Source organism: Lemur catta, chromosome 5, assembly GCF_020740605.2.
Source record: "Lemur catta isolate mLemCat1 chromosome 5, mLemCat1.pri, whole genome shotgun sequence".
Taxonomy (NCBI): Eukaryota; Metazoa; Chordata; class Mammalia; order Primates; family Lemuridae; genus Lemur; species Lemur catta.
Genome location: NC_059132.1, coordinates 54435678 through 54454804, shown reverse-complemented (window position 1 = coordinate 54454804; position 19127 = coordinate 54435678). Strand labels below are relative to the sequence as shown.

The 19127-nt window shown below is 37.5% G+C and overlaps 1 protein-coding gene across 2 annotated transcripts in view; it reads left to right on the top strand.

Annotated features, from left to right (window-relative positions):
* The first annotated feature begins 631 nt into the window (after positions 1–631).
* The window catches only part of DTNBP1 (dystrobrevin binding protein 1), a 129026-nt gene continuing 110530 nt past the window's right edge, over positions 632–19127 (top strand). Inside the window, exons 1-3 of one of the 2 annotated variants that reach the window (XM_045551829.1) lie at positions 632–880; positions 9537–9590; positions 10294–10344. In XM_045551829.1, the coding sequence (XP_045407785.1) occupies positions 825–880; positions 9537–9590; positions 10294–10344 (161 nt within the window). In that variant the 5' untranslated portion in view covers positions 632–824. The remainder of the gene's footprint in view (positions 881–9536; positions 9591–10293; positions 10345–19127) is intronic. The other variant, XM_045551830.1, reaches the window with a different exon arrangement.

Below are 19127 nucleotides of genomic sequence, written 5' to 3'. Positions count from 1 at the left end.
GGTTGGGGGGAAGAGAGGAAGTACGGAGTGCTTGAAGGTAAGAGAAGAATGTGTCTTAGGGATGCCATGATACACTGCATTGAGAGGCACTGAGAAGTAAAGAAAAAATCAGAAGTAACAAGCGTTACTGGCAACACGGAGGCCACTGGTGACTTGCAAGAGGCTATCTCCTTGGTGTGTAGGGCACAAAAGCCTGATAGGGCAGGTTAAAGAAGGAGCGGAAAGTAAGGATGTCGAGACAGTTGATTCTTATTGCCATTTTATGAATGAAGACACCGCGGCTTAGAATGTTTGACTATCTCACCCAAGGTTAAAGCCAGTGGGGTCAGATCCTGGACCCAGATGGATAAAATGACTTGTTACAGGGAGATGCAAGCTATCGACGCAGGAAATTTATCCACTCTCTTCCAAACCGTAAAAACCAAAGCTTCACTCAAAGAAGCCCTCAACTTAAGTCATCCTTCCACGATGCCACTCTCATTGCAAAGGACTGGCATAGCCTAGAAAAACGCCCAGCAGCTTCTCGCCTCCTGGGCCGGGAGTGAAGGCCCGCCCCCTTTTCCGCGGCCTGAGCGCGGCGCGGTCCACTGCGGCTGCGCGGGCCCGGCGCGCGGCGGGGGCGGGGCGAGGGCGCGCGAGGGGCGGGAACGCGGAAGGGGCTGGGGCGGCGGCGCGAGGCCAGCGCCGGGCCGGGGGCGGGGCCGGCCGAGGGAGTGCGGGTCCACGGGTGACAGGTGCTGCGGGAGGCTGCCGGGGTCCAGGGCAGCGGCGGCGACGGCGGCCACGCGAGGCCTGAGGGAAGGAGGCCGGCGGCGGCGGCGGCGATGCTGGAGACCCTGCGCGAGCGGCTGCTGAGCGTGCAGCAGGATTTCACCTCCGGGTGGGTATACGGTGGGCGACCGAAAGGGACCCGCTCGGGATGTCCCCGCTCCCGGCCTGCCCCGCACCGCGCTCCCGGGTCCGGTCCCGCCCCGCCCGGGAAAGTAACGAACTTCCCTGCGTCCGCGCGTCCGGCGGCGCAAAGTAACTTAGGTCCCGTCGGGCTGGCTCTGACTCGCACCCCGGGACCGGGAGGCGGTCGGCAGCGCGGCGGAGTGCGACGGGCCCGGGTGGGACCCGCGCGGGTGGGACCCCTCCGCTCCCTCCCGGCAGCATCAGCCGGACCGAGGAGGGGAGTCATGTGAGAGGCGGTCGTGCCTCCCGCTTCCGCCCGCGCGGGACGGTGGCCCTGCGCCCCCTCGTTCCCTGCAGCGCCGCCGGGACACCTGCCTTCCGCCCACCTGGAGCGGGGCCCTCCGCCCCCTCCGCGGGCCGGGGGTTCGCCGCGTGCCTCGGCCTGCGCGGGCCGGACCGAGCCCTGCCCCCCCCGTCTCGGCTCCCGGGCTCGGCTCGCCGGCCTAACCCTTGGCGAGGCTGGCCGCCTCTTCCCCTCAGCGTTTTGTGTCTACCTTTGCCCTGGGTCTAACGCCTCGGTGAGGGAACTCTTGGGCAAGGGAAACAACAGAACTACACCAGTGCTGTTACTACCCGGTGGTTAAGAGCACAGAGGTTCCCAAACTTTGCTTAGAATCACCAGGGAACGTTCACAATCCCGATGTCCAGGTCACACCTTATACCAATTAAACCAGAATGCCCGGAGATGGCGTTTTAAAGCCCTCCATGTGATCCCAGTGTGCAGTAAGGTCTGGGAACCACAGGCCTAGACTCCGGCGTCAGGCTGCCTATGTACTCATCCTGACTCTACCGTCTAACCAAACATGTTTCTGCAAGTTATTGCAAGAATGTCTTGCCTCATTTTACTGTTTCTGCGACTGTAAGATGAGGATAATGATGATACTTAGAGGGTTGTTGCGAGAATTAATGAATTAACATGTAAAACAAGAACTCACTATTGTTATTACTTGTGCTTAATTCACTTTAATTTTTTCGTTACTTTAGAAAAGGTGTCACCTTTAAAAAGGTTCTGTCACCTTTAGCTTACAAATCGTTTTGGAGAATGCTGTGAATGTGGGAGGTTCACAACCAAATTGTTTTACATTTCTAACGGGAAGATGTTAGCCAACATTTTATCTCATGGGACAAAAATATTTATACTGTTTTCCTATTGGGTGCTGAATGGTAACAAGCTGTCAAATGCTTTAGTGCTTACGACATATAAAAACATTTTTGTTGGTTTTTGATGTTCTTTAGAATGTTAGTTATAGATGTTTTAGGAGTCATTCATTGATAGGTGTGCTTGCATGCATGCATGCATTTTTTTTCCTGATAAATTTAGAAAAAGTAACTTAAGGGTGTAAATTATTGTTTTGAAAACTTTTTGTGTGATGCTGAAATGAGAGTGGCCATAGATAAACCCAGCTGCATACACTACTGTTATTGCATCAAGGAATTCCTTGAAGGCTTAACAGTTGGTCTTTGGGTAGTTACTCTCCAGCGCATATGGTTGCCTCAGAACCATTCATGTTACTGATCTTTGCTTAAAAAGATATTACCTAGGAGTATGGACTCTGGACTGGGCTCAGGACTGCCCAGGTCCAAGCCATCCTGGGAGATCTGGGTAACCCAAAAAGTTTAGGGTTAAGTTAGGGAAAGGTACCAAGGGGATCCAGAACCCCTTGGAAACTAACTTTACTTCTTGAAGATGCCATATGTCTAGGGCCGTTTTAGAATTGGGCATCCTGAGAGCTTCATTCCATTTATCTCCTTTGTTGGCTTCCTCCTTGTCACTTTCAGCTGACAAACCACTGGGCTGTCAATGTGTGCCGTTAACCTGTCATATGGCAGAGAAATAACTCATCTCCAAGTGATGTCCGTCTCCCAGTTGACCAACACCTCTAAACTCTGATGTTCACTTTGTTTAAGACCTTGATTTCCTGCACTATTCTTACTAAGAAAAAACCCACCTAGTCTATTTTATTAAACCCTTCCATATTCAGCTTGAAATCAACCGAATTTACATAACAATATTTTTGGTTTGCTGAGAAAAGATGAAATTAAACATAGCACACATATGTTTATTGAGTGTAGGCAATGTGGCATTCAAAGATGAAAGAGACATGAACTGGCTGAGATGGTGTGCACCTATAGTTCCAGCTACTTCGGAGGCTAAGGTAGGAAGATTGCTTGAGCCTAGGAGTTTGAGACCAGCAGCCTGGGCAACATAGCAAGACTGTCTCAAAAAAAAAAAACAAAAAACGGAAAAGATGAAAGCAGCATGCCTCTGGCCACCCAAAACTCTCACATTGGACCTGGTATTCCTGTAGAACACTTGGTAGCAGAGCAAATGTTTAGAAGCCAGATCAGCTGCCTTTTAAAATAGTTGGAAACACCAAGTGTTCAGGTTGCCCCAGGGAATCAGCTGGAGGCCTGGTGCCTTTTTGAGCTCCTTCAATGTGACCAGAGTCCTGCTTGATTACACCCAGAGCAGCAGCCTCTCCTCAGAGCTGCTCTGCTCATTTTCAGTTTCTGAAAATTCGTATAACTGGAGCTTAACTCTAGGCAAATTTACTTATTTTTTTTTGTAAAATAGTCCTCACCAGTCTCATAAGAGAATGTCACATTAGTGGTTAAAGTGTGTCCAGTGAACACAATGAATTTCTACATTCCATTCAAACTTAGCAAAAATGCAACTTATCATGATTCTTTAAGGGAAGTGTAGAGATTACTGGTGCTTTTGGGGGAACTCTAGGTTGTCCAGGGATTTATGGCCTTTTTAATAAATTTTTATTCATTGTAACAGTATGTCAACATTGAAAACAACTAGTGGTTATATCACAGTCTTTCTGCCTTAATTGGATGGCAGGCTGGCCCAGAGGCCACAGGACTAAAGGACATTGGGTCTCACCAACATCTTTTCCTCTCACCTAAGTGAGTTCTAATTTGATTAAACTCAGAATCTATTCTTGGAGCCTTTTGGAGGGTTCACACAGAACATTCATTTTTTTTAGGGATTTGCTTGAGCTCTGAGGGGAACTTTTGGACATTCTGAAGCACGTGTTTCAAATCCATGCTGGTCTTTGATTTTTACCTTTTGAGCAGTTAGGACTACAGCCTTCAGGATTGAGGTACTTAGGCATGCAAAACCCTTCAGGGAACTGAAAATCAGATTTACTGAAGGTTTATAGCTGCCTGTCACAGGCTGGTATTTCCTGTTAGTAATAATAATAAACCTCTGGGTTCCTGTGGTTAGGGATAAAAAACCTATTTATTGTTGCAGCTAGATAATGATTTTCTGTCAAAGCCTCCACTGCTCCTTGACCTCTACCTGCACTCAGTGGCCTCATTCTCTCTTCCCTCCATAGTATCAAAACCTGCACAAAGGAGAGGATCCAATAATCTAATTCACAGTGTGTTCAAATGGTGACACTTTGCCTGAAATGTCGACTTTTCCAGGATTACTAACCTTTTTAATGAGGAGGAAAAAAATCTCAATATTCAGCTGGCTTAAATAAATAAATAAATATTTACTGAGTTCCTGCTAAGTGTCCTTTTTTATAGTAGCTTAAAAAAAGATTTGAGAAACCATGTGCTTAGTTTTGCCCAGTTTTTACTCAGCAATGTCTATGTATTGGGCTAGATCCTGGGGCTACAAAGTTGACTAAAATAGTCCTTGTCCTCAGGATGCCCTAGACTGGTGGAAATGTAAAGCAAAGCAGAATGAACTGAATGTTAGATACAAATGGTGTGGTATCTGAGCCCAGGGGAAAGAGCCATTAATTCAGATTCCTTTACAGGAGGTGTCAAAGAGTAAGTGGCTTCTAAAACTGGCCTTGAAGAATGAGGAGAGATGATGATAGATTTGGGTAATGGCATTTCAGAGATGGAAGCAGTCCTGGGAGATGAAGCTGGAAAGGAAGTTTAGTGCCTGATAATAGAGGATCTTCAACGCTTTGTTTAATTAATTAATTTATCAAATATTTATTGAATGCTTACTCCATGGTAGGCACTATTTTAGGTGCTTAGGATATAGCAGATAACAAATGAGACAGTAAATATGATCCCTATTCATTCTAGTGACAGGAGGTAAAATATCTACAACGTCATAAATTCTATATCTAAAAATCAGGTGAAGGGGGAAATAGCCTACCTGTATTTCTGGGGAAATATTTTTTGTATTTCTGGAAAGATGACTTGGGAGGCAGTGTGATAGGAAGATTAGGGAAGGAGAACATGGAAATTATTTAGGAGGCTGTAATTATGGGCCAGGGGAGAGATGATGAGGCATTATTGATAGAAATTTAAAGGAGAGATTGGATGTGACCGGCACTGGTCAAATTTATCAGCAGTGACATGTGGAAAGTGAAAAAGGTGCAGAAATTGAGAATGTTAATTTGGGGGTATATTACTTAGATAAATGATGTCATATACTGGCATAAAAGGATTTAAGAATAGGTTTGAGAGAGAAGGAGCAGTTCACAGTGAATTTGCTGTGCAGTAGCAGCTTGACATCTGAGAAGCAGTTGGAAGTTTCAAATGCACTCACGAGAGAGGTGAGAACTTGAAGCAGTGTATTTGGGGTTAATTAGGGTAAAGATAGTCTAGATTATTCTCCCTTTTCCTGAGTTATTGCAGCTTTTGTGTGAATTTCTTAGGCTTTGGACCTGAGGGGTCATTTGCATTTTGGAGTGTGATCAGTGCTTTTGCTTTCCTTGATCTTGCTTAAGGTGGGGGGAAGCGAATTGATAAATACTAAGGTGAAAATATGATAGATTATGGTTAAAAAGGAATTAAGCCTTATGACAAAATATGCTAATTAATATACTTTTGTGGTGTTATAAAGCAATCATCCTCATCTTTTCCAATAGCTAATGATTGTAAACAGTTGGAAATTGAGGTGCAAATAAATGAAATGCCATCTAGGTCCCCCCATACCATTGAGTCAGCCAGCAGATCTGCTTATTGTTTATTGTGCTCAGGGCATCATTCTGATTATCCATTTCTTTTTACACTTTTTGTCTAAGCAGTTTTGCTAATCACCTTCATTTCTTAGTAAGATGCTTCCATTTTAGAATTTTCTACAAAGCTTGAAGAAATAAATGTGCTGGTGTCAAATTAAGGTTAAGTCTTTGGAGCCATCTAAAAATAAAATTATTGAACGTTTTGGTGAATTTGAGGTTTAGTTCTTTGAACTTGAAAGTTGTCTTTAGCAGGAAATAATTGACAGATGGCTCACTTAAGTCTGTATATTAACGTGCTCACACAGCAGCACTTATGTCTTCCTGGAGGTGTATGGTATTAGGGAGAAGACTGAGAAGGGGGCAGGGCAAGCTTTTTATAGGAACTGGTGCATTGGGAACCTGGACTGTATTTCATCCTGGCCCAGTAACGTAGTACATAGTTTCTCCACTTTCTTGATGAGGATAATTTTTATTATATCTTTCATTTGAATTAGCTCTGTAGTTTCCAGATCTCAAGGTCATATTTGGAATTTTATTGAATTCACAAGAATTCAAATCTTTATGATTGTGTATAATGCTACTATTTTACATTTGAAGAAACTGAAGTTTTCTCCCTAGGTCAGCATTTCCTTCCCAGCATGTCATGATACTGTGAGATTGTAAATAGACGTTATGAGTGGGTTGTTTCCAGCACAGGGACTGTGTGAGAAACTTGAGTTATCCTGAAATATAAATGGTAGGCTACTTTCACATGAATTCTGGGTTTTCAGGTTATCTTTTAGAGAGGACCTTTTTGCTTTTTTGCTACTTTGTTAAATATATCTGATCTTTTTTTTTTTTTTTTTCTGTCTTAAGAATAATAGTTGTTTTAACTCTTCATCTTTTTCTCTCCTGACCTTTCATAACTGTTTCCAACTTTCCTCTGGCTGCTTTATGTTTTCTCCCAACAGTTTCTATTCTGAATTTTGGCACATTGGTGATTTATTTGGAAAATTGACGAGAAAAGATGAATATCTGTAAGACTTTTTGTTGCTAAAGAAATTTTGTTTTTTACAAAGTTTAAAACATGCACAAAAACAGAATAATGCTATGGACCCCGTATATCCATTTCTCGGATTCAACAATTTTCAGGTATTGCCACATATACTTTGTATACATTTTGTAACATCAATCTCAGACTTACCTATTATACCTCTGATATGTCAGCTTGCATCACTGAAAACAATACAGACATTACATAAATGCGATGCCAGCATCATAACTGATAAAATTAACACTAATTCTTTGATATTATCAATTGTGCAGTCTGTAATCAGATTTCCTTGGTTCTTAGAAATGTCTTTTTACAGTTGGTTTGTTCCAATCCAGATTAGATAAGTTCCACACATTACATTTGGTTAACGACCAATTTTTAAAACAGATGGTTGTTAAAGTGTCACATGGGGAAGCTCTTATTGAATCATTCGATGGTCTTATTTTCAGCTGCCTATAATACTCCTTCTTTCCCTTTTATTCCAAACTAATTTTTTTTCTTTTTTGATGGGGGAGAGAAACTTGGCATGTTACAATTGAGAAATTAAAAGTTTCTTTTAGGAATAAATGTTTGAAATACCACCTTAGAGATTTGCTAGATCATATAATTAGAGTAGTCTAAATAGGATTTAAGGACTTCCCTTTCACACTTAACTGTGTAGAATTGTCCTGAATCACTAAAAATAATCCTGGAATCATTTTGAGTGTGATGTACTGCTGTGTATAACTATCCTAGGATAATTTTGTCTGGGATGTCACAACTAAGTGCCTTTCTCAAATTCTGGAGTGGAAATAGTAGAGCAAGGCCATAAAAGATATTTTTCCCTAGCTTTTGCTTAACTTTGGTTTAAACCAGAATTACTAGTTTCCAAGATAAGCTTAGAAATTTATGTTGTTTCTCTGGGACAGATTAGACTTTTATACAATATCCTAGACTCATTTAGAGAGATACACATGCTGGTTTTGTATTAAAAGTATTGCTGAATATTTTGAACATTGTAGAGAAAATCTCATTAACATTTATTTTTTGAAAAAGATCTGAGAGCAATGTGAAACTCTTTGTATGAAATTGGCATTCTAATTTGGTTTAAAAAATACATTTGATCAGAAGTCCCCTTTTGGTGCTTAACAGGCATTATTGAAAGGAAGGATAGCATCCTGTGTTAGAACCTGTGTGTATAGTCACAAACATTGTATGCTGTACAATGCAGGGTTGAGGCATTCATGGGAGAGTCAGCTTGTATGTTAGGACCATTTCTGGCTGATAGCGGTAAAGTGTCTTGAGAGGAAGGAGCACCTATTTCTGTTTTTACAGAGACTTTGTAGGGGACTGTGTTTCAGTTATTATTTAGAAATATTTGGTGGTATAATTAAAAAGAATGTATGCAGCAATATCTCATTTTATGTGAGATTATCTCATACTTTAGCACTATCTGTTACAGAGTCCACAGCCAAAAGAAAGTAAAACCAGGCCAGTGAGGTGAAAATAAATTGTATAGTTTATGAATGCATTTTATATTTAGAAGAGCCTATAATTTAATTTTATATATGTAATTCTAGCCTCCTTATCTGTTTTCTAGCTCAATAATTTAAAAACAGCAAATAGAAGGAGAGGAGGCTGCTAGCAAAAGCAGTAAGTGATAGCTGATAACCAGATGACCAGTGGTGGAGACAAAAATTTAGAAAAAATAGACACAAGAGCCCAAACAAACACAAATGAAACTACCATTGATTGGTTGGTTCAGGTTAGTAAATGAAGATGCATTTCTAGCTCAGAAGCATCTGAGGAGAGTCCTGTTTTGCTGCAAAATGCAATCAGTAGTGTTTTGTTTTTGTTTTTGTTTTTTTTTTGAGACAGGGTCTTGCTCTGTTGCCCAGGCTGGAGTACAGTGGCCTCATCGTAGCTCACCGCAACCTCAAACTCCTGGGCCCAAGTGATCTTCCTGCCTCAGCCTCCAGAGTAGCTGATACTACAGGAACCACACCCAGCTAATTTTTCTATTTTTTGTAGACCTGGGGGTCTTGCTATTGCCCAGTCTGGTCTCAAACTCCTGGCCTGAAGCAATCCTCCCAGCTCAGTCTCCAAAAGTGCTAGAATTACAGGCCTGAGCCACTGTGTCTGTCCTGTAATGTTCTTAATAATGAGCTAGAGTTATCAGAAAATGTTAAATGGGATATACCAAGTCCTCTTTAATGAAAGAAGTTTGTAATATATTTTAGAAAACTTTTTAATCAATGAAAATTTCAAATACTATGAGTGTTTAAAGAGATTTGAATGTCTGGGATAGTATCTACTTAATAAAGTGTGCTGCTTAGATATCTTTGTTACCTATTGAGTTCACTTATGTGGACCACTACTTTTTGTAAAGATGCCAGATAAATTAGATTTCTCTGGTCTGATCACATTTAGGAATCATTGTTTCTACAAAAGGTATTTGCTACATATTTTCCATTTGTGGTGTCTAACATGGTAAAAACACAACTGTTTGTTGTTTGCAGAGGTGCTTAATTTTTGCTAAAAAAATCAGTTTATCTGATGTGAAAATTTATGGCTGAAAAATATCTTGACATGTAAAAATATTATATTTTATACTTGTTGAATTATAGGCTGAAGACTTTAAGCGACAAGTCAAGAGAAGCAAAAGTAAAAAGCAAACCCAGGTAAGCTTGTGCTAAGATTTTAATTTACCATGACTTAAATTTCACACAACTTTTGGTTGTATTCATAATCGTATAATTTTATGGGTTTTAGAGTACATCTGACTACAAAACAATTTATTGATTCTTTCTAAATTTTGTAACAGGAAAATTTTCTGATGAAATTGTGAAATGGTATAATTGTTTTACTCCATGACAATCAGTGGCTATTGTTTGATCACAATTAATCATTTTTAGTTTTTATATTGAGAGCAAAAGTCCTGGATTATTGAAAAGCAAATTAATAATGAAATAATACAAGTGAGGCTTTTTAGCTATGTTACCTGTTTTGTATGAAAACAAGAGTATTATGCTGTTTTTAAAATTTTTTTAACAAACTATGTGACCAAAATTCACTTTCAATCTGGGGATGATGAGCTTAGATCATACATATTTATTCTTACGTAGCATTACATTAAACTGTTTATTGTATAATATTGTATGCTAAAAATAATCTCCATGGGGCAAAATGATGGTTGATACTAAATTATAGTTCATTACATTAACTCTGAAATAAAATAGTACATTTCTCTAAAAGGTTAGATAAATTGTCATTAGTGATTTAAAAATACCTTATATTACAACTGGCAATGTTGAAATTCTGCATGTAACTCTTGGTTGGCTAAATCAGAAACAATTTTAATACAATAAGTGTTTCTTTTTGCAGGACTGTTTCATATTTGCCAAAGTACTCTGCTGGACTGGAATTACTTAGCAGGTAAGTGTTTTCATTTACAGAGGAAGGTTATACGTCTATTTTATTGACTAAAAATATTTTGTAATTTTATAGATAAAACCTTAAAACACCTAAATTTTACCTTAATATAGTGACTGGAAATTATTTACTTATTCTTTTCCCTAAGGGCTTTCACTTTTCACTGATTAGTACAAAGGCCATTCAGATTTTGAGCAGATAGGTCACTATTGTTTTTACTAGTCAATACTTTATTTTGTGTATTTATTATATGTATGGTTGCTTTGTTGTAAGAAAATTGATTCTGAATTTGAGAACTCAATAATTTTGTTTTTTACTTTCTTAATTCTATATCATGTCTCTTCCAATTCATTCTTATTGACATACAGATTAATATTAAAATATATGGCATGACATGACACCAAAAGCGCAAGCAACAAAATAGAAAATAAAGAGCTGAGTGTGATGGCTCATGCCTATAATCCCAGACACTCAGGAAGCTGAGGTGGGAGGATTGCTTAAGGCCGGGAGTTGGAGACAAACCTGGGCAATGGTGAGAACCTGTCTGAAAATTTTTTTGAAAATTAGCCGGGCGTGGTGGCACAAGCCTATAGTCCCAGCTACTCAGAAGCTGAGGCTGGAGGACTGTTTGAGCCTAGGAGTTTGAGGTTGCAATGAGCTATGATTGTACCACTGGACTCCAGCCAGGGTGACAGAATAAGACTTCATCTCTTAAAAAAAAAAAGATAAATTGGACTTAATCAAAATCAAAAACTTTTTTGTTTCAAAGAATATCAGCTAGGTGTGTTGGTTCAGACCTGTACTCCTAACACTTTCAACAAGTGAAGTGGGAGGATCGCTTGAGGCCAGGGATTGGACACCAGCCTGAGCAACATGGCAAGAAAATAGAAAAATTAGCTGGTCATGGTGGCCTGTGCCTGTAGTCCCAGCTTCTTGGGAGGCTGGAGCAGGAGGATCACTTCAGCCCAGGAGTCTGAGGTTGCAGTGAGCTATGATGACACCCCTATACTCCAGCCTGGGCAACAGAGCAAGATCCTGTCTTGAAAATAAAAAACAATACTATCAAGGAAATAAAGTGACAACCTACAGAATGTGACAAAATGTTTGCAAATCATATATGTCTGATGAGTGACTTTTATCCAGAATGTATAAAGAACTTTTAAAACTCAAAAATAAAAAGATAACCCAGTGAAGAAATAGGCAAAGGATTTGAATGAGATGGTTCTCAAAAGAAGATACACAAATGGCCAATAAGCACATGAAAATATGCTCAACATTGTTAGTCACCAGGGAAATGCATATCAAAACCACAATGAGATACCACTTCATACTCACTAGCATATATAATCAAAAAGACAGATGGTAAGTGTTGGCAAGAATGGGGGAAATTAGAACCCTTACGCATTGTTTATGGGCATGTAAATTGGTACAGCTACTTTGGAAAACAGTTTGATAGTTTCTCAAAAAGTTAGATATAGAATCACAGGTTGAGGATCCCTAATCTGAATATCCAAAATCTGAAATGCTCCAAATCCAAAACTTTTTGAGTGCTGACATGATGCTCAGAGAAAATGGTCATTGGAGCATTTCGGATTTTAGATTTTTGGATTAGGAATGTTCAACTGGTATGATGCAAATCTTCCAAAATTGGAAAAAAGCCTAAATCCAAAACACTTCTGGTCCCAAGTATTTTTGATAAGGGATACTCAACCTGTACCATATGACCCAGCAATTTCACCCCAAGAGAATGGCAAACGTATATCCACATAAAAACTTCTACATGAATGTACACAACAATATTATTCATAATAGCCAAAAAGTAGAAACAGCACAAATGTTCATCAGCTGATGAATGGACAAAATGTGATGTATACATATAATGGAATATTATTCACTCACAGAAAAGAATGCATTATTCATACGTGCTACAATATGGATGAAACTTAAAAACATTATGCTAAGTGAAAGGAATCAGCACAAAAGACCACACATTGTATGTTTCTATTTATATGAAATGTACAGAATAGGCAAATCCATAGAGACAGAAAGTAGATTAATGGTTGCCAGTGTTTGGAGGGAAGAGAGACTGGGTAGTGACTGCTTATGGGTATGGGCTTTCTTTTCTAGGTAATAATGTTTTGGAATCAGTGGTGGTAGTTGCGCAACTTTTGTGAGTACAGTATACTGAAAAAACTACTAATTATACACTTTAAAAGATTGAATTTTATGGTATGTAAATTATGCTTCAATAAAGCTATTATAAAAGTAAGGACAACATATGGTTTAAGTATGTTACATGCAGTTCTATATGTAATAATATGTCATTTGACAGATACACTGCTTTTCCTTATCTGCACTTACTATAACATGGTCGTTGATACCTACTTTTTCCTATCTCTTTTCTAGCTCTTTATTGGGTTTCTTTTTATGGTTGCTCAGTCTAGAGATTTTTCTTCTTTGAAATGAAAAGTGCTTACTTTGATATTAATTTCTTCCTTGGTTTTGTTGAGTAAAGAGCAGAAGTGAACATAGAAGTGAACATGAAAGGAAGTGTATAAAAATAACCAGTGGTGTACTGTTTACTATTTACATTTTATTTTTCTCTTTTGAGACTTAGTTGAAATAACTTCATTTCATTTAAAAATTTATTTTGGAGATACACACTTTTTTGTGTGGTAGTTTTTTAGGATGAGGATGCAATTTGGGACTTAATATGAAAAATTTACAGCTGTAGGAAGGTGTCTATAGTGTGTCCGTACAGTACACTGAAAAACAGTGTTTTCTCATTGGAACTAATATCAAGTGTGGGAAAGACCATTTAAATAGCAAATATCTAAATCATTTTTTTTTAATTTTTAAAAAAATTGTGATAAAATGCACATAACAAAATATCATCTTAACCATTTTTAAGTGTACAGTTTAGTAGTGTTGAGTACATTCACATGGCCCTGCATGCAATCCCCAAAACTCTTTTCATCTTGCAAAATGGAAACTCTGTACCCATTAACCAACAACTCCCCATTTTTTCCTCCTCCTCTTCCCTACTCCTTGCAACTATCATTCTACTTCTCTCTCTATGAATTTGACTATACTAGGTACCTCATATAAGTGGAATCATGTAGTATTTGGTTTTTTGTGGCTAGCTTATTTCACTTAGCATAACATTTTCAAGGTTTGTCCATGTTGTAGCATGTGTTGTAATTTCGTTTCTTTGTAAGACTCAGTAATATTCCATTATATGTATATACCACATTTTGTTTATCCATTCAGCTATTAATAAACACTTGAGTTACTTCTACCTTTTGTCTATTGTGAATAATGCTGCTATAAACATGGGTGTAGAAATATCTCTTTGACATCTTGCTTTCAGTTCTTTTGGGTATATATCCAGAAGTGGAATTGCTGGATCATATGATAACTCCATGTTTAATTTTTTCTGTAACCATCATAATGTTTTCCTTCATGACTGCACCATTGTATGTTCTCATAAGTATTGCACAAGAATTCCAGTTTCTTCACATCCTTGCCAACACTTGTTATTTTTCTGTTTTTGTTTTGTATTTTATATCATGTTCACTAATGAGTGTGAAATGGTGTCTTATTGTGGTTTAGATTTGCATTTCTCCAATAACTATAACGATAGCATCTTTTTGTGTGCTTAATTTGGCTATTTGTATATCTTCTTTGGAATGTCTATTCCTTGCCCATTTTGAATTGGCTTATTTGTGTCTTATGTTGTTGAGTTTTAGGAGTTCTCTATATTTTATGGATATTAACCACTTATCAGATACATTTTGTATGTTGCCTATTTGCTACATTGATTATATCCATTTTGTATGTTGCCTATTTGCTACATTGATTATATCCTTTGATGCACAAAAGTTTTTAATTTTGATGAAGTCCAGTTTGCCTATTTTTTCTTTTGTTGCCTGTGCCTTTGGTGTCATATCCAAGATATTATTGCCACATCCAGTATCACGAAGATTTTCCCCTGTGTTTTAAGAGTTTTACAGTTTTAGCTCTTACGTTTGGATCTTTGATCCATTTTGAGTTATTTTTTATATATAGTGTTAGGTAAGGGCCCAGCTTTATTCTTTTGCATGTGAATATCCAGTTTTCCCCACACCATTTGTTGAGAAGACAACAACTTTCCCCCATTGAATGGTCTTGTCTTGACGACCTTGTCGAAAATTTTTGACCATATATGCAAGGATTTATTTGTAGGCTCTCTATTTTATTCCATTGGCCTATCTGTCTGGTCTTTATGCCAGTACCACACTGTTTTGATTACGGTAGCTTTGTAGTTAGTTTTGACATAAGGAAGTTTGAGTTCTCCAATGTTATTCTTTTCAAGATTGTTTTGGCTATTCAAGGTCCCTTAAGATGCCATATGAATTTTAGGATGGATTTTTTTCTATTTCAGCAAAGAATATCATTGAGATTTTTTAAGGGATTGCATTGAATCTGTAGATTGCTTTAGATATTACTGACATCTTAACAATATTAAGTCTTCCAATCCATGAACATGGGATGTTTTTTCATTTATATATGTTGTCTTTAATTTCTTTCAGCAGTGTTTTGTGGTTTTCATTGTACAAATCTTCTACCTTCTTGGTTAATTCCTAAGTAGTATTTGATGCTATTATAAATGGAATTGTTTTCTTACCTTATTTCTGGATTGTTCATTGTTACTATAAAGAAACAACTGACTTATGTGTTAATTTTGTATTCTACTTTGCTGAGTTCATTTATGTGGTTTTTTGTGTGTAATCTTTAGGGTTTTCTGTATATAAAGTCATATCATCTGTGAATAGAGATCATTTTACTTCATCCTTTCCAATTTGGGTACCTTTTATTTCTTTTTCTTTCCTAATTGCTGTGGCTACAACTTCTGGTACTATGTTGAATTGAAGTAGAAAAAGCAGGCATCTTTGTCTTCTTCCTGATCTTAGAGGAAAAGCTTTCAGTCTTTCACTGTTGAGTATAATGTTAGCTATGGGTTTTCATTCTATTTTTTCTTCTATTCCTAGTTTGAGTGTACCTTCTATTCCTAGTTTTCCTTCTATTCCTAATTTGAGTGTTTTATCACAAAATTTGAATTTTGTCAAATAATTTTATACATCAGTTGAGATGATCATGTGTTTTTTTTTCTTTCATTCTGTTAATCTGGTATATTACATTGATAGGTTTTCATATGTTGAACCCATTCTTGCATTCCAGGAGTAAATCCCATTTAATCATGATGTATAATCCTGTTAATATCTGCTGAATTAAGTTTGCTAGTATTTTGTTGAGGATTTTTTGCATCAGTGTTCATAAGGGATGTTGCTCTATAGTTTCCTTTTCTTGTATGTCTTTGCCTGGATTTGGTATCAGGGCAATAATGGTCTCATAGAATGAGTTAGGATATGTTTCCTCCCTTCGGTTTTTCTTTTTTGGAAGAGTTTAAGAAGGATTGGTGTTGGGTTTTTGGTTTTCTTTTCTTTTTTTTTTTTTTTTGAAACAGAGTCTCACTCTGTCACGATGGGTAGAGAGTACAGTGTCGTCAGTGCAGTGGCATCATCCTAGCTCACTGCCACCTCAAACTCCTGGGTTCAAGTGATCCTCCTGCCTCAGTCTCCTGAGTAGCTGGGACTACAGAGGTGTGCACCACCACACTCGACTACTTTTTTCTATTTTTGGTAGAGACAGGGGTCTCACTTTTGCTCAGGCTGGTCTCAAACTCCTGAGCTCAAGTGATCTTCCTGCCTTGGCCTCCCAGAGTGCTAGGATTACAGGCATGAAACACAACACCTGGCCGGTGTTTGTTCTTTTTAAAATATTGGTAGAACTCACCAGTGAAGCCACAGGTCCAAGGTTTTTGTTGTCTTGAGGTTTTTGATTACTGATTCAATTTCTTATTTCTTCAGGATTCAGTCTTGGTAGGTTTTGTGTTTGTAGGAATTTGTGCACTTCATCTAGGTTATCCAATTTGTTAGCATGCAATTGTTCATAGAGCTCTCTTTGAGTCTTCTTTTTTTCTTAGTCTAGCTATTAGTTTGTTAATTTTGTTAATCTTTTCAAAGAAACAACTTTTGGTTTCATTGGTTTTTCTCTGTTGCTTTTCTACTTTCTATTTCATTTTTCTGATCCTCATTATTTCCTTCTTTCTACAAGCTGTTGGTTTAGTTTGATCTTTTTCTAGTTCCTTAAGTTGTAAATATAGGTTGGGGTTTGAGATCCTCCTTATTTTTCAATGTAAGCATATATAGCTATAAATTTCCCTTTTAGGACTGCTTTCCTTGCATCCCATAAATTTTGGTATGTTGTATTTCATTTTCATTTATCTCTAAGTATTTTCTGATTTCCATTGTGATTTCTTTTTTGACCCGTTAGTTGTTTAATAATATGTTGCTGAGTTTCCACAAATTTGTGAATTTTCCAGTTTTCCTTTTGAAATTGATTTCTAACTTTATCCCATTGTGGCTGGAGAAGATGCTTTGTATAATATCTGTCTTTTTAAATGTACTGAGACTTAATTTGTGGCCTAACACATGACCTATCTTGGAGAATGCTCCATGTGCACTGGAGAAGAATATGTATTCAACTGTTGTTGGGTAGAATGTTCTCTTTATGTCTGTTAGATCCAGTTGATTTATTGTGTTCAAATTCTTTCTTTGCTTAACTTCTGTCTGGTTATTCTATCGATAATTGAGAGTAAGGTATTCAAGTCTCCAGCTGTTATTGGAAAACTATTTCTTCCTTCAATTCTGTCAAATCTTGCTTCATATATATTGAGGGTCTGTTATGTAAATGTTTATAATTGTTATATCTTCTTGCTATATGGAACCTTTTATTAATATATAATGCCATTCTTTATCTCTTGTTACCCTTTTTTAAAAAAATTTAAGGCCTATTTTGTTGATATTAGTATTTACATCCCTGCATTCTTTTAGTTACTATTTGTAGGGAATATCTTTTTTCAACCTTTCACTTTCAACCTGTTTGTGTTTTTGGATCTAAAGTGGGTTTCTTGTATACAGCATATAGTTGGACCATGTTTTTTTTTTTGTTTGTTGTTTTAAATTCTTTTGCCAATCCCTGTCTTTTGATTGGAGAGTTTATTCCATTAACATTTAAAATAATTACTAAGGGGGGACTTACTTGCATTATTTAGTTATTTTTTTCTGTATGACTTACAGCTTTTTTGGTCCTTCGTTTCCTGAATTACTATTTTTTGTGTGTTTGTGTTTCATTTTTGTAGTGAAACATTTAAATTCTCTACTCATTTCCTTTTGTGTATAGTCTATAGCTATTTTGTTTCTGATTATCACAGGGATTACATTTAACATCATAAAGTTATAACATACTAATTTGCATTTATACCAGCTTAACTTCAACAACACACAAAAACTGCCTCTCATACAGCTCTATCCCCCCACTTTCAGCTCTTCATGTAACAAAAGTACATCTTTATATGTGTCCAGAAATACAGACTTATACTTTTTAATGCATTTATCTCTTAATCATGTAGAGAACAAAAAGTGGAGTTACAAACAAAACTTATGATAACTCTAGCTTTTATAATTGTCCATGCATTTCTTTTGCCAGAGATCTTTATTTCTTCATATGGCTTTGAATTACTGTCTAATGTCTTTCATTTCAACCTAAAAGATTCCTTTTAGCATTTCTTGCAGAGCAGGTCTAGTGATAACAACCCCCCTCAGCTTTTGTTCATCTGGGAATATCTTCATTTATTCTTCATTTTTGAAGGACAGTTTTGTCAGATATAGGATTCTTGTCTGAGTTATTTTTCCTGTTAGCACTTTTAGTATATATTAACTCACTTCTGGCCTCCAATGTTTCTGATGAGAAATCTGCTGTTACTCTTATTGAGGACTCCTTGATATTATATACAAGGGATCTTCAATAAGGATATTTATATATATTTATATATAACATTTATAAATATTTATATATGTTTCTTGTTGCTTTCAAGAGTCTCTCTTTGTCTCTGGTTTTCAATAGTTTGGTTATAATGTGCCTCAGTGTGGGTCTTTTTGAATTTATCCTGCTTGGAGTTTGTTGAGCTTCTTGGATGTTTATCATGTCTTTCATCAAATTTGGGAAGGTTTGGGCCATTATTTCTTGAAATAATCTCTTGTCTCTTTCTCTCTCTCTCTCCTTCAAGGACTCCAGCAATTCATATGTTGGTCCTCTTGATGGTGTCCCTTAGGCTCAATCTTTTTTTTTTCTGTTCCTCAGACTTGATAATTTCAGTTGGCCTATCTTCAAGCATGCTGATCTTTCCCCTGCCTGCTCAAATCTGCTTTTGAATTTCTCCAGTAAATTATTCATTTTAGTTAATATACTTTTCATCTCCAGGATTTCTTATTGGTTCTTGCCCATGTTTTATATCTCTTTACTGATATTACTATTTTGTTCATGTGTCATTTTCTTGACTTTGTTTATGTCTTCTTTTAGCTCTTTAAGCGTCTTTAAGGTAGTTGTTCTAAAGTCTGTCTAGTAAATTCACCATCTGGTCTTTCTCAGAGACATTGTCAATTTATTTTTTCCCTTTGAAAGGGCCATACTTTCCTGTTTCTATGTATGCTTTGTGATTTTTTTATTGAAAACTGGGCATTTGAATTACATACTGGGGTAACACTGGAGATCAGATTCTCCTCCTTCCCCAGGGTTTGCTGTTTTTGTTTTATTTTTTGAATATTGTAGTGTCTCTGTGCCAGTGATCAGAAATGTAAATTTAAGGTCTGCTCAGGTCTTTTATGAGCCTGCGCCTTTCACTG